Source organism: Cupressus sempervirens, chromosome 10 (genome assembly GCF_028749045.1).
Source record: "Cupressus sempervirens isolate cs-2001-9-10 chromosome 10, ASM2874904v1, whole genome shotgun sequence".
NCBI classification, from domain to species: domain Eukaryota; kingdom Viridiplantae; phylum Streptophyta; class Pinopsida; order Cupressales; family Cupressaceae; genus Cupressus; species Cupressus sempervirens.
In genome coordinates, this window is record NC_143127.1 from 330,071,160 (window position 1) to 330,083,525 (window position 12,366).

At 32.2% G+C, this 12,366-nt stretch overlaps 1 protein-coding gene across 1 annotated transcript in view; it reads left to right on the top strand.

The window, feature by feature from the left end:
- Positions 1-6,367, top strand: part of LOC149533956 (MADS-box protein JOINTLESS-like) — a 177,469-nt gene extending 171,102 nt beyond the window's left edge. The window contains exons 6-7 of the mRNA XM_089805936.1: positions 6,080-6,121; positions 6,203-6,367. Coding sequence (XP_089662062.1) covers positions 6,080-6,121; positions 6,203-6,367 — 207 coding nt within the window. The remainder of the gene's footprint in view (positions 1-6,079; positions 6,122-6,202) is intronic.
- The last annotated feature ends 5,999 nt before the right edge of the window (positions 6,368-12,366 follow it).

Consider the following 12,366-nt stretch of genomic DNA (forward strand, 5'->3'; position numbering starts at 1 on the left):
AGCTACATAAGTGTCTGTCATTCAGAGAAAAAGACATAAGTAGAAGGGATGATTTTGAAGTAAAATATAGAAAGGAAAATGCACCCCGCCACAATGTAATAATCAAACCCCAACTTACAAATTGATTGCATAAAGGAGAGAAGAGAAAAAAAGTTTTAGATATGAATAAAAAATACCTGGTACCAAATACTGGTGAAAAGACTGAAAATCTAAAGAGTTCTCCAGAAGAGCTTTCCAACCCTTTTTTTCGAACAAAAACTGGAGCTATAACAAAGAAGTTTTGCCCCCCCAAAGATAGAAGCCATCAATAGACTTCAAGTGCCAAAACAGGTATCAATATGGAAAAAAATCCAAAAAATTTCTTCTCCATCATTTCTGTCTCAAAACCAACTTTCCAATGCTTCTTTCAGATAAAAAAAGGCCCCTGTATGCTCGAGTTATTGCAAAAAAAATGCTTTTTTTTTAAATAATAAAATTTTTTTTTTTTTAAATCACTATCGGAGTAGTGGTAGAGCGGAGCCAGGGTGGCAAGGAGACAAAGCTCAGTGACCATGGCACCACAATGAAGCAAATTAGGGCTGAGCAATGCTTGGGCAGCTCTACGACAGAGGAGTGATGGAGCACAACAGAGTTTGGCCACCGACGCTGAAAATAAAAGTCGTTGGTCGGCAACTAGGAGTTGATAGCCCATGCCGAAAAACACAAAAGCTGGCTGAAAAAATAGGTCTATGGATTGGAAAACAGCCTAATACCATTTTTTTAATTTTATTTTACAAATCACCTCAGAGAGCATGCAGGAGGTCGTATAGCCTTCTAGCAAAAATAAAATTGCCTCTCGGACCAACGTTGTCCAAAACAAAAAAACTTTATATGGAAATGGGGGTTTTGATGCCTTTTCGATCCATCTGTAATGTCTGTTTGGCCTCAAGTAGCTCCAAAAATTAGTAACCCCTCTATTTTCTCAAAAAAGCCCAAAAAACTCTAGATCTATTCTATCAAACCTTTCATTGTCCTTTTTCTCCAAATAATGAACAAGCTACAACAGATCTGGCTCTAATACCATGAAGGATTTGATCAAAACAAATCTAAGAAGTCTTTGAATACCTATATGCAAGAAACCTGTCAGAGAAGAAAAAGACAAGAGGAAGCAAGGGTTTTGCTCTGAAAAATATGCTAATATATTCTCAGAAATGAAAGAAATAAAAAATAATTGCAATAGTTCAACCTTAAAGGTGAACAAAACCCTAAAGCCTAAGAGAGCTAGGTTGCACATTAATAATTAATAAAAGAATTAATTATTAATGCACCTAAGAGAAAGCTTAAGCACTAGAGAGTAATAACTTAACTAATTAAATCAAAATGATTTAAGTAATAAGGAAACCAAATATTACTCTAACAATATCTACCATCATATCAACCTTGTAAAGTTAACCATATCCTTAGCTTTCATTATCTTTTCTATCAACTTTAACCCTCCTAAGAAATCTATTATTTCCAAGATACCATATTATACTATCTTCGTTGTGCCTCATTTAGTTTTCCAAGGAAATCTCTTTTGTTTCTCAAGATGCCTATGATCCTTTAACTATGTTTGTCAACGCAAGCATAGATCTGTCATAGGTTAACTATGGATATGGCACTCTTCTATTCAAGTTGTCTTTTTGAGCCAATCTTATCACTGTATTCTCATAGTCTCTTGATAAAATCCACTCACTCAACATGTATACTTGATGATAACTATCATACTTTCATGACAAAGTATCGGGCCTTTTTCCTTTCTCAAACTTCCACTTCTACTTGTCTCTCTTGATATCTAAGACTTTTTCCATTCTTTCCCCATCACTATAGTCCTTGCCATTGAGAATCTACATTAGGAAGGGATTAGGCAAGACATTCCTTTTAACAATCTTCATTACTTTCCCCAAAATATCTTTATGAACAAAAACTTTATGTTTGTCTTCTACTATTTACCTCTGTCATGAAACTTTCTTTCCCATAATATCGTTCTAAGGTCCTTAGCCTTTTTCTAACCATGGTGGTCTACTCTTTCATATTAAAGGTGATTAAACACTTTACTCGTGACTGTTTCCTCATTTCCACTTCATACAAAGTATTATCATGCAATTTCGATTGGTTGTCCTTGCCAATATCTTATGGACTCTCACTGCTACCCTTTTGGAGGTTGTTGTGGCACTCTTAAAAGAGAACAAAGCTCATGCATGCTAAATTTTAGTAGATGTACTCCTATGCCTTGTTGTCCATCAAAGATATTATCATTGTCCACTTTCTTGCTTCCAACTATCAAGGGTTTGGACATGGTCACTGCCATACTATGATATGACCTAAATTGTTGAGTATGATGTACATATACATTTATTCCTATTCTCACTTTCTTTTTCTGGCTAGGTCTCTGTAGAAGGCATGTAAACGTTAGGTATTTTTGATCCTTCAATCCCTTGTCAATAATTCGTTCCTTCATTGTAGCCACCCGCCCTTTTGAGTGCATTTCATGAAAATATCACTTGACATTGCTAATGGTTCATATTTGGTGCCTCGAATCTCCCTAAACATGGACTTCTTATCTTTATAGTTTCTATATCGGTCACACTTTAAACCATTTCTTTGTATTTGTTTCGTTTAGGAATTCATGTGTATCTTAGATTAGTATGCACATCCCATCTTGTATACATTAGTTCCTTTACAACTTCTAATCAGAAAATACAAGTGCTTACTACTATGCCATAAAAGTGAAAATAGACATAGTTGATTTCCCACAATTAAAACCTTAAAGGAAAGTGATTGCAATTTACCAATCTAAACAAAATTCAGTAGCATTATGACATACAAATTATTATTCTACAATCATAGAACTACAAGAATGATACAAAATAGAGAACACAGATATATGTGGAGAAAACCTTTCCAGGTAAAAACCCCACCCTCCAAACCATCAAGCTAATGTATTATTCAGCAACAAGTTACAATACATTTTCAGCATTCACATAGAGATTTACATCTTGCTCCATTCTAGAGAAAATCCGGTAGCATAACCCTATTAAAATAACTTCTCATCTCTAGTTTATTCTCTACAACAATGCTTTGTACTTATAGAGTTTTCATACAATAGGAAATAGTTTCTAAAGTGTCCACATTCAACGCATCTACAAATTGTTTAGAAACTTCCTTATGCAAAACTCTTGCATAAAACAAAACATAAGAGAATAAAACACCAAAAAACAGAAGCTTCTATTTTTCTACTCCAAGTCTTTTCTTGTGGAAGAATTCAGCTTCATTTAGCAAGCACAAATAAAGCAATAAAACATGGTAAGACTGAGTCACCTTATCCCAACACAGCATTGGGAGGGTCAATCATCATGAAAATCTTCTTATAATTAGTTGGTTTTCATACTCGTCTATTTAATAACAATTGTATTTTATTTTTAATCTCACCGTCACGCACAGCATTGTAAAATTTAATCTTTAGTGCACTCTATCACACTTCAATGTTAAATTTACTTCTTTTTTTTGGCACTGGCATGCACTGCATACATAATTTATGCATTGACTGTAAAATTTAATATGTATTTGCAAATCAAACATACCCGAGAAATGAGAATGTGTTCAGTTCCCAATTCTTCCAAATTTCTCCTTTACACAACCTGAGACATCTAAGTTGGCAAACACTCATAAAAACTCCAAGGGATTCTTTAGCATAATGTCAAATGACCCTTTCAAATGCATGCAAATTTTTAATTAAAAGCTGCATTTGAGAAAGGACATTTTCATTAAATTAATTGTAATGTCCTTATTAAATATGTTCATATTGAAAATGTTTTGCTATTTAATATTTTTAATGTTTTAAAAATATTTATTTGGAATAATTAAGACAATTCATTAACATATTGTCTTTCCAAATATTGTCATACAAAAATTAATTGTATTTGATTAATTCAAATGATAAATAATAGTAAACAAATTTAATTGGATGTGTCGTTATAATTTTACATTGTTTCCAAGTTTCCAGGATGACACACCAAACACCAAAAGTCTCTCCCAAAAGTAACACATGAGTCTTCTAGACCATCCTAGCCAACTAAGAATATCAATTAACACCTTAGACAAGATTAAACATCCACTAAAAAAGTCATAACTAGATCTCAGTACAAAAGAAGCCTAAAATTATTACACATGTTGTCATCATATCTTCCACTTGATTGTCTACTTAAGACTCTTTCACCATGAACTATCCAAACATAGCTCATATGGCATTTGTGATATTGTTATCAGGATTTAAAGGTGTAGTTTTTCATTCAAACTCATTGACCCATGCCTAATAGAAATATCACAATTTGACTTGCCATGGAAATACCATTTTTTCACTAGGCCTTTCTGACATTGCTCCTTGTAAGTAGTTGCTTATTTTTTATGATTAATGCTTATGTCCCTTAGGTTTCCTATCTTCTCTTTCTACCATTAATATTGCAAAAAAACCTTTATTTCTTTTTTTGGCTCTTGTTACAAAATCAACCCATAATGTTGATATATCATAATTTATTAATGGTGCTAAGCCCTTTGATCTCTTTAATATTAGACTTGTCCTCCTTTTAAAACTATCCTAGTCCACCTTTTATTCCATTTCAGATCATCCAAGAAGCATGTGAACATCAAGTCACATAAGGTGTGGAGATCTTATCCGTGATATTTCTCAACAAAGTAAGACCACAAATGTGAACCAAAAGAAACTCTTAGAATATGGAAAAATAGTTAAGCATAAACTTGAGATTATTATGAAGACAAGGCTTCATGAGTTTTAGTGTTAAGACAATGCAGAAAAATGTTAATAGAGGCAATGAACAAAAGTATATGATGGGCTCAATATGACAACCATTAGATAGAATAATGTTACTTTTTTCTTGTGGTTTGCATTGTTTCTTTATCTTTATCTTCTCATTGCCATAGTAATACCTTTACAATCTTTCAACCACCCTTAAACATCACACACTAAGTTAGAAATTAAGCCTGGAAAAATAAGTTAACTTTGACTATTTAATAATTTTAGTTTAGGAATCAAGTCTTAGTGTGTGATGTTTAAGCATATTTCAACTAGCAAGCACGAGTCATTTCATCATAGAAAATATATTGTCCTCTAACATATTTTGAATGATTATTCTCACATCTTGATACATATTATTGTTTAATAGATGCATTGACATTAGCTGCAATTATCTTAGCTTTGTCTATTTGATATTGATCACAAAAGAAAGGTATATAATCATAGAATATGAAAATAAAAAAGGCTCACATCTAGTCCAAGGAGTTTAGCTTAACTGGTTGAAGCAATGAATTCTCATTATAGAAACTTTGGATCAAATCCAAAGAAGCTTAAATTTATCTATAATATTTTTGAAAAATTCAGATTTAATATTCATTTGTAATTTTTCATGAAAACAGTATAATATTTACTTTTAATTTATAATGTCTCATAAACTTTGGCTACAATAAAATGATAAAGTTATGATGAAAACCTTTAAAAAAATGCTAAAACCCTAAATAAGTAAACTGATTATGTTAAAAATCAAACTCATTTTCTTCTAATACAAAACTTAGTATTTTGCATACACATGATATTTTGAAACATTTAAGTTCTTACAATTGAAAAGATATAACATTTAAGTTCTTATAATTCAAAAGATAAGGCCATCAAACAAAGTTAATGTAAAAATTTGCTATAGCCATTCTAAATGGTCGGAATATGACTTAAAGATGTATAATATAGACAAAAGGCATCTATATCATTTTCAACCTTATAAAGAACCTATTGTAGGTTTTCTATTTTTTCATCATATTATAAGAGTGTAACTCACTTTTTCCTCATGGGTTAAGTACTAAATTACTTTTGCACCAGTGCTTTGTTTTAGCTAGTTGAGAAAGAGTAACGAGTGTAGTGGGATGCATATGTCACCATACTAGAATATTACTAGAATATCAATCAACTTTGAAGTTTGTCTTAGCCCAAATAATAGCTGTATTAGTAGATACATTAGATTTTTTCTTGGCTTAATTGTAATAATGGAACCAGGGAAACCGTCTCGAGGAGGAGAATGCGAGACTTCAACTGAAGGTATCTGTTTTCTCGAATTGGGGCCTCTATTTCGTTATGGTCTAGTTCTTCTGGTTGATTATAACGAAAGACAATGTACAGGTTCAACAGTTGAAAGAGTGCTCCAATTCGGAGAATAATACTGCAGTGGAATTCTTGTTGATTGAGCCTTCGGAAACTCCTAATCATCCTCAGACTTCTGAAAGTATATATACACAACACAAAACAAGCATTATTCAACACAATGAGGCTTCAGACACTTCTTAGAGTTGGGGTAAGCTATTTACACGTTTTATATTCTGTTTGATAGGAATCGTTGGCCATTATTGAAATGTTGATAAGATAATTACAACACAGGTTGTCCATCTGATGCCTGGTTTGGTATTCCCTCACGAAACACGGCATACACTCGTTAGTAACGCTTCTGATTCAATCATATCTCTTGTTGATTGGTAACTGATTATGGAGCTGATTCAATCGTTTTATATACCTGTTTTCGAAGGTGAATGGTAACATAATTTGGCACAAATATTAAAACTATAATGTACTTAAATCCTTAAAAAATTTAATTCTGATTTTAGCATATGATAAAACAAGGATACGGTATTTCCGTGGCAAAGATTCTCATATATCTGATTTCATATTCATTCGTACAGAGCAAAATTTTCATATGAATGGGCTCTCATTACAAATGTGACTGTTCTCTGGAACAAATGGCAGATGCCTGGACTGTGTCTTTTATTTCAGTATGTTTCAAATGCTGTCCTATATTTTTTGGCGCTGTTTGTTAGAAATATTAATTTTACTAATCGTCTCATGCTTTTAGATTATAAGGTTTAGGTTTAGGGTGTGCCCGCTAAAGTATTTTCTACAAGTTATGTCAGTCAAAGTATTTTCTAGAAACATGTAGATATTTGCATTTTGTCGGCTAATTTAGATGTTTCCAGAAATGATCTAAGACCTCTATAAATAGAGGCATCATGTAATGTAATTGATATGGACAAAACAATGAATGAAATATAATATATTTTATTGTTCGATAGCACATTGTGTTCTATGTTTGGTGTTTTGTATTGTTCTTTGTCTTTGTTATTTTTTTGTCCTTTGCCCATCCATCAAATTGGTATCAAAGCTCTATCGGATAGAAGGTTGGACAAAATTTCAGATTGTGATAAAAGAGAAAGTGGTTTGTCGGTGCTGTTAAATGGAGGATTGTTTGTGTTATGAGTATGAAGAAGACCACACAGGAAGTGTTAAGCAGGAAAGAGGGCAAGTCGGCAAGAACGGTATGGTGTGAATTCTCACAATTACTTAATTACATTTTAGAAATTATAAAAGCAGAAGAATATTGTGAGGAGTGTAGCTGTCTAAAGGTTTGTTTCAAGCTGTTTGAAGATTTAATTCTAGAAGTAAAAAGGTCTTTAGAATTTTCTAAAAAATAGAGTAAACTGTGTTTAATTGTTGAGTTCAATGGGAAAAGCTGGTAGAGTTCAAAACGAGAAGACAAACAAGTTAAAAGAAGAACTAGTGATGGTGAAGAAAGAAAATGAAAATTATTGTGTGAAAAAGATATTTTGGAAAAAGAATTGGAAAAAGTAAGAAATGAAATGGGAGAAGAAAAATCTATATTGTTAAATGAAATTAGTGTCCATATAGATGCAATTGAAGAGCTAGAGGGTAGGCTAAAATTTGTGGAAGAAGTACATAATTGGCAAGTGAAGGAAATATGTAAACTTAGAGAGAAAAATAAAGAATTAGAAGAAAAGTTAAATTTGTTTGATGATGTTGAGAAAATGAACAAAGATTTAGAAGAAAATGTGAAGAAATTGGAAGAGGAAAATAGTATGCTAAAGAAGGATTTGTCTATTTTGAAACAAGAGAAAGAATGTTTGAGTGTAAAACCATTTGTATGTGATGTATCTTGTGACACAAATGATTTGAGTGAATGTGATTCATTTTGAAATTGAAAGTGTTTGTGATGAAAAGTGTGAGAAAGTAAATGACAAGAAGTATGCAGATTATGTTTGTTATGATAATAATAGTATTGGCTTGAAGATTATGAAAACAATGGGTTTGAAAGGTAAAGGTTTAAGAAAGGATGAATAAGGATTAATGAATCCGATTGAGACTATAGTCAGGTCAAAATATGCAGGTCTTGGATATGATGCAGGTAGTTGAAAGATGAATAAAGGTTCAAGAGATTCAATTGAAAGAATAAAGATTATGAAATGTTCACACTATAATAGGAAAGGGCATACAAAGGATAAATGTTGGGATTTAAATCCATGTAATATTTGTGGCTTAAAAAATCATTGTGACAAGAGATGTTGGAATAGAGATTACAAAAATGATTCTATGGTAGGTTGTATAAAAATGGATTGTGGATGGAGCTATGGATCAAATTGGCATAAATTTGTAGGACTGGTCAGAAGTTTATTCAAGTACAAATGTTCAAGCATAAGGAAGAATTAAGTACAAGTGGGAAACAAATCTGAGCAAGGCATCAAAGAGGAAAAAGGTTATCGGCATTTGTGATAGATGAGACAAGATGAGGCAAGATTATCAGTAGATCCTATGAAATGAGGAAATTGTTGGTAGCAAATTGCTTACAAAATATTGTAGAAATTAAAGGCTGCAATCTCAGAAGACACTATTCATAAGGCATTAATTGATATGAAGATTATTGGAAAATAGCTTTTTGGGATTTGGATTTGTATGCAATGAAATTTGGTAGTAGAAATTAGAGGGAAGTGTTAGAAATAGTAATTTCTACTTATCATCCGATGCTTCTAGATTATTAGGTTTAGGTTTAGGGTGTGCCGGCTAAAGTATTTTCTAAAAGTTGTGTCAGTCAAAGTATTTTTCAGAAACATGTAGATATTTTTGTTTTGTAGGCTAATTTAGATGTTTCCAAAATGATCTAAGACCTCTATAAATAGAGGCATCATGTAATGTAATTGATATGGACAAAACAGTTAATGAAATATAATATATTTTATTATGCGGCAGCACATTGTATTCTGTGTTTGGTATTTTGTATTGTTCTGTGTCTTTGTTATTTTTTTTTGTCCCCTGCCCATCCATCACTGTTTTCATTATGTTGTCTCTGCACACTGCTATTACTGGATGGTTGTATTTTCTGTCAATTAGTACTGAACTAAGTTATGTCGAACTTCTGTCGGACTGTGCTGGGGTTGGAATCCAGTGTAATTATATATGAACATGTCATTTTGTGATTGTGAATTCTTGGTCTCATGGTTTTAAGCTATGATTGTTGTTCTCGAGTATGAATATGATCTATTGTACTTCGATGAATGTGGGCAAGTAGCAATATTATGGATTAAAGTGCTTATGATTAAAGAAAAATTGTTTTAACAAAGACCAGAAATCTAAGTCTTTGCAACAAAACCAAAAATAAACAGGTACACGCTTTACTGAACTATCATTTTTTTCCTCTTTTTTAAACATTCAAGGTTAATGAAATAGACCTTAACTATGCTATCAATACGGCTGATACTCTTATCTTACCACCTTTTTAATATCTTGACAGGTTAGTATTAGATGTTAAGTTTAACTATTATGTCTGTTCGTTTCTTCTTATTAGTCTCTTTGTCTTCTATTGAACAGTAATGTACAAATATGAAGGCAAATCCCTGTTAAATTTATTGTGAAAAAGAATCATTGATTAATTCATACCAAAGCATGTAATGGTTCACCCAATGACATACCACCGTGATCTAAAAATGACTAAAATAGTAATGCAAGATGTTGAGGAAGTTGAGGTGAGCGAGTAGTGCAACAAGAATACATGTAATTTCCCTTATTAGTTGATTTTTTCTTTATAATCTTCCCCATTTTTACAGCTCACGATAATTGAAAAAACCCTAATTTGGTAGCTTACACACTATTCATGGCAATGAGAAGAATCTGGTTTACAAGCATGATGTGGTTGCAATAAGGAACTAAATGATGGTGTTGGTGAGAAGATCAATATAATTCTTCTTCTTTGCATATCCACCAAACTGCTCCAGGTAAGTTTATGAATCTCAAGCTACTGACTGAATAAAATAGCTGCTCTACTCTCAGTATAGATGTAGCCACAAATTTTAGTGAACTACAATAAATTATGTGTCTCTTTTCTTATTTTTGTAATTGATTTCTAATTTTAACAGTCCCAACATCAAAGCCTTTTCAGTCTTCTCACTGGTATCATCTGCATCCTCAACACTGTACTTATATCCATGAGGTGAACTTTCTTGGCCAAATTCACACTAACAGATGACGAAGCAGAGTTATCCTTATAAATTACTTGTAAAGCCTCTTCTTGTTCAATCAGTTTCTTTAAGACCCTCGGTGATATTATCCGTGACCATTTTACTAACTGCAGTTTCAGCTCTTAGCTTATCCCGAATCACCTTCAAAGAATCTTCAAGCTTGTTAATAGACTACTCACGGTCTACCCTCAAATTGCTAATACCCTTGGCTAAAGTTTGGTCACTTGCTATGATGTTATCAAGACTCTGGTTTGAAGGAGAGGATCTATCATTCAATCCATTTATTTCGGCTACTATCCATGGAAATATAGAATCGTAGGTTTCCATCATATTTTTTACATTTTTATTTATATTAGGATTTTCAAAGAACCTATGAACCCCTCTTAATTGCATAATCTTTATCCATGTCAATAGGGATGTCCATGTGAATATGAAACTCTTGATTTTGAGTTCTAGAATTTGAAATCTAGATTTCGGCTTTTCAGAATTTGATTTGGACCATTTGATTGATCAAGATTTCATTATTAGAATACACATTTCCTCTGTTTAGTTGTACAGTTCTGAAATTAGAATACCAACCAAAATAAACATAGATGAAATATATTTTCAATATATTATTAGAATCACATAATAATAAATTCAATAATGAAAAAGAAACGAAAGATTTTGATGAAGTAGAGAAATTTTCGTTCATTACAGTACAATGAAATCGAGCAGGAATCAATTAAATTTATTTACATTGAAGTCAAGCGGGTTAGATGTTTTATTATTTATACAAGTTATTTATTCAAAATTGCCTTTGCCTGATAGATAATAACACCTTTTCACACAAAATACATTCAACCATTATGTTCATCGTCATGCCTGAAAGCGAGATAAAATTAATAGAAAGACAGACTAAATTACAGCTGCCTTTCAGAATTTCATCCCAGGTTGCACTGTATCTTTATAGATTCATTACAATCTGGTGTTTTTCTGTTACGCCTAGGATTATGGATTATGTGGATTATTCTTGGATAGATGTTGTCCAAATTGACCAAAGTGTGCAATACAGTGATGTCAACTTTATTAAGAGATATTCACAAAATTGTTTTGACCGGGGATTTATAAAAACTTTTGAGAAAAGAAATTCATTTTGACCATGCGTATGATCGACTATGGTAAAAAAGGACAATGAAGATTTTGATACACTGTAGAAGTGTTCAATTTGATCGCAGAAATAGTCACAAAGTCTTTAGGAACCGTTTGATATTTGTTTTCTTTGCTTGATTTGGTTGTTTGTAAAGGGGCTGGATGCATCCATTTTCAAAGGCTAAAATTAACTTCTTTCTAGGGAGGTCATTCAATGTAATAGCTTGCTCAGAAACGGCAAAATCAGAGAATATTTCTTCTATTGAACACCTGTGGAGGGATATGATCTCTCCTTTTGTTTAGTGTATTTGTTGTTTCGCAAGGATTGAGTAGAGTGTCAAACATAGCAATAGGTCAGGTGGACCTCAAAGTTTTTCATTTCAATTCATATGTAATTCAAGTTTTTGGTAAATTGGAATTAAAATGGAAATTGGAGCAATATGTAATCCAAGTTTTTAGTAAATTGGAATTAAAATGGGAATTGGAGCAATTCCACCATTTAGATGGAAGACCAAATTATGGATTTGAAGGTAAATGGGGAATCCAAATACTAATTTTTTCAATTCTAGTTCTGATTTTGCGCACATAAACAATGGATTAGAAATATTTAGAAATTACAAATGTCAATTTTGGTTCAAATCCATGAACCAAACAGGCCCTAAGAAGGAGGAATAAGTGAACTAGGCTTTGATTTAGCATTAGGCTTTAAGATAGGACAACTTCCTCGTATGCCTAGCATAGAATGTTTTGGAAGTGTCTATCTAGTTGAAAAAATTGTTGTGATTAGGCATTTATTTATTATATAATATTACATTTAAATCACAAAACAAGTGTTCTATAATTTTAAACGATTGATAAATT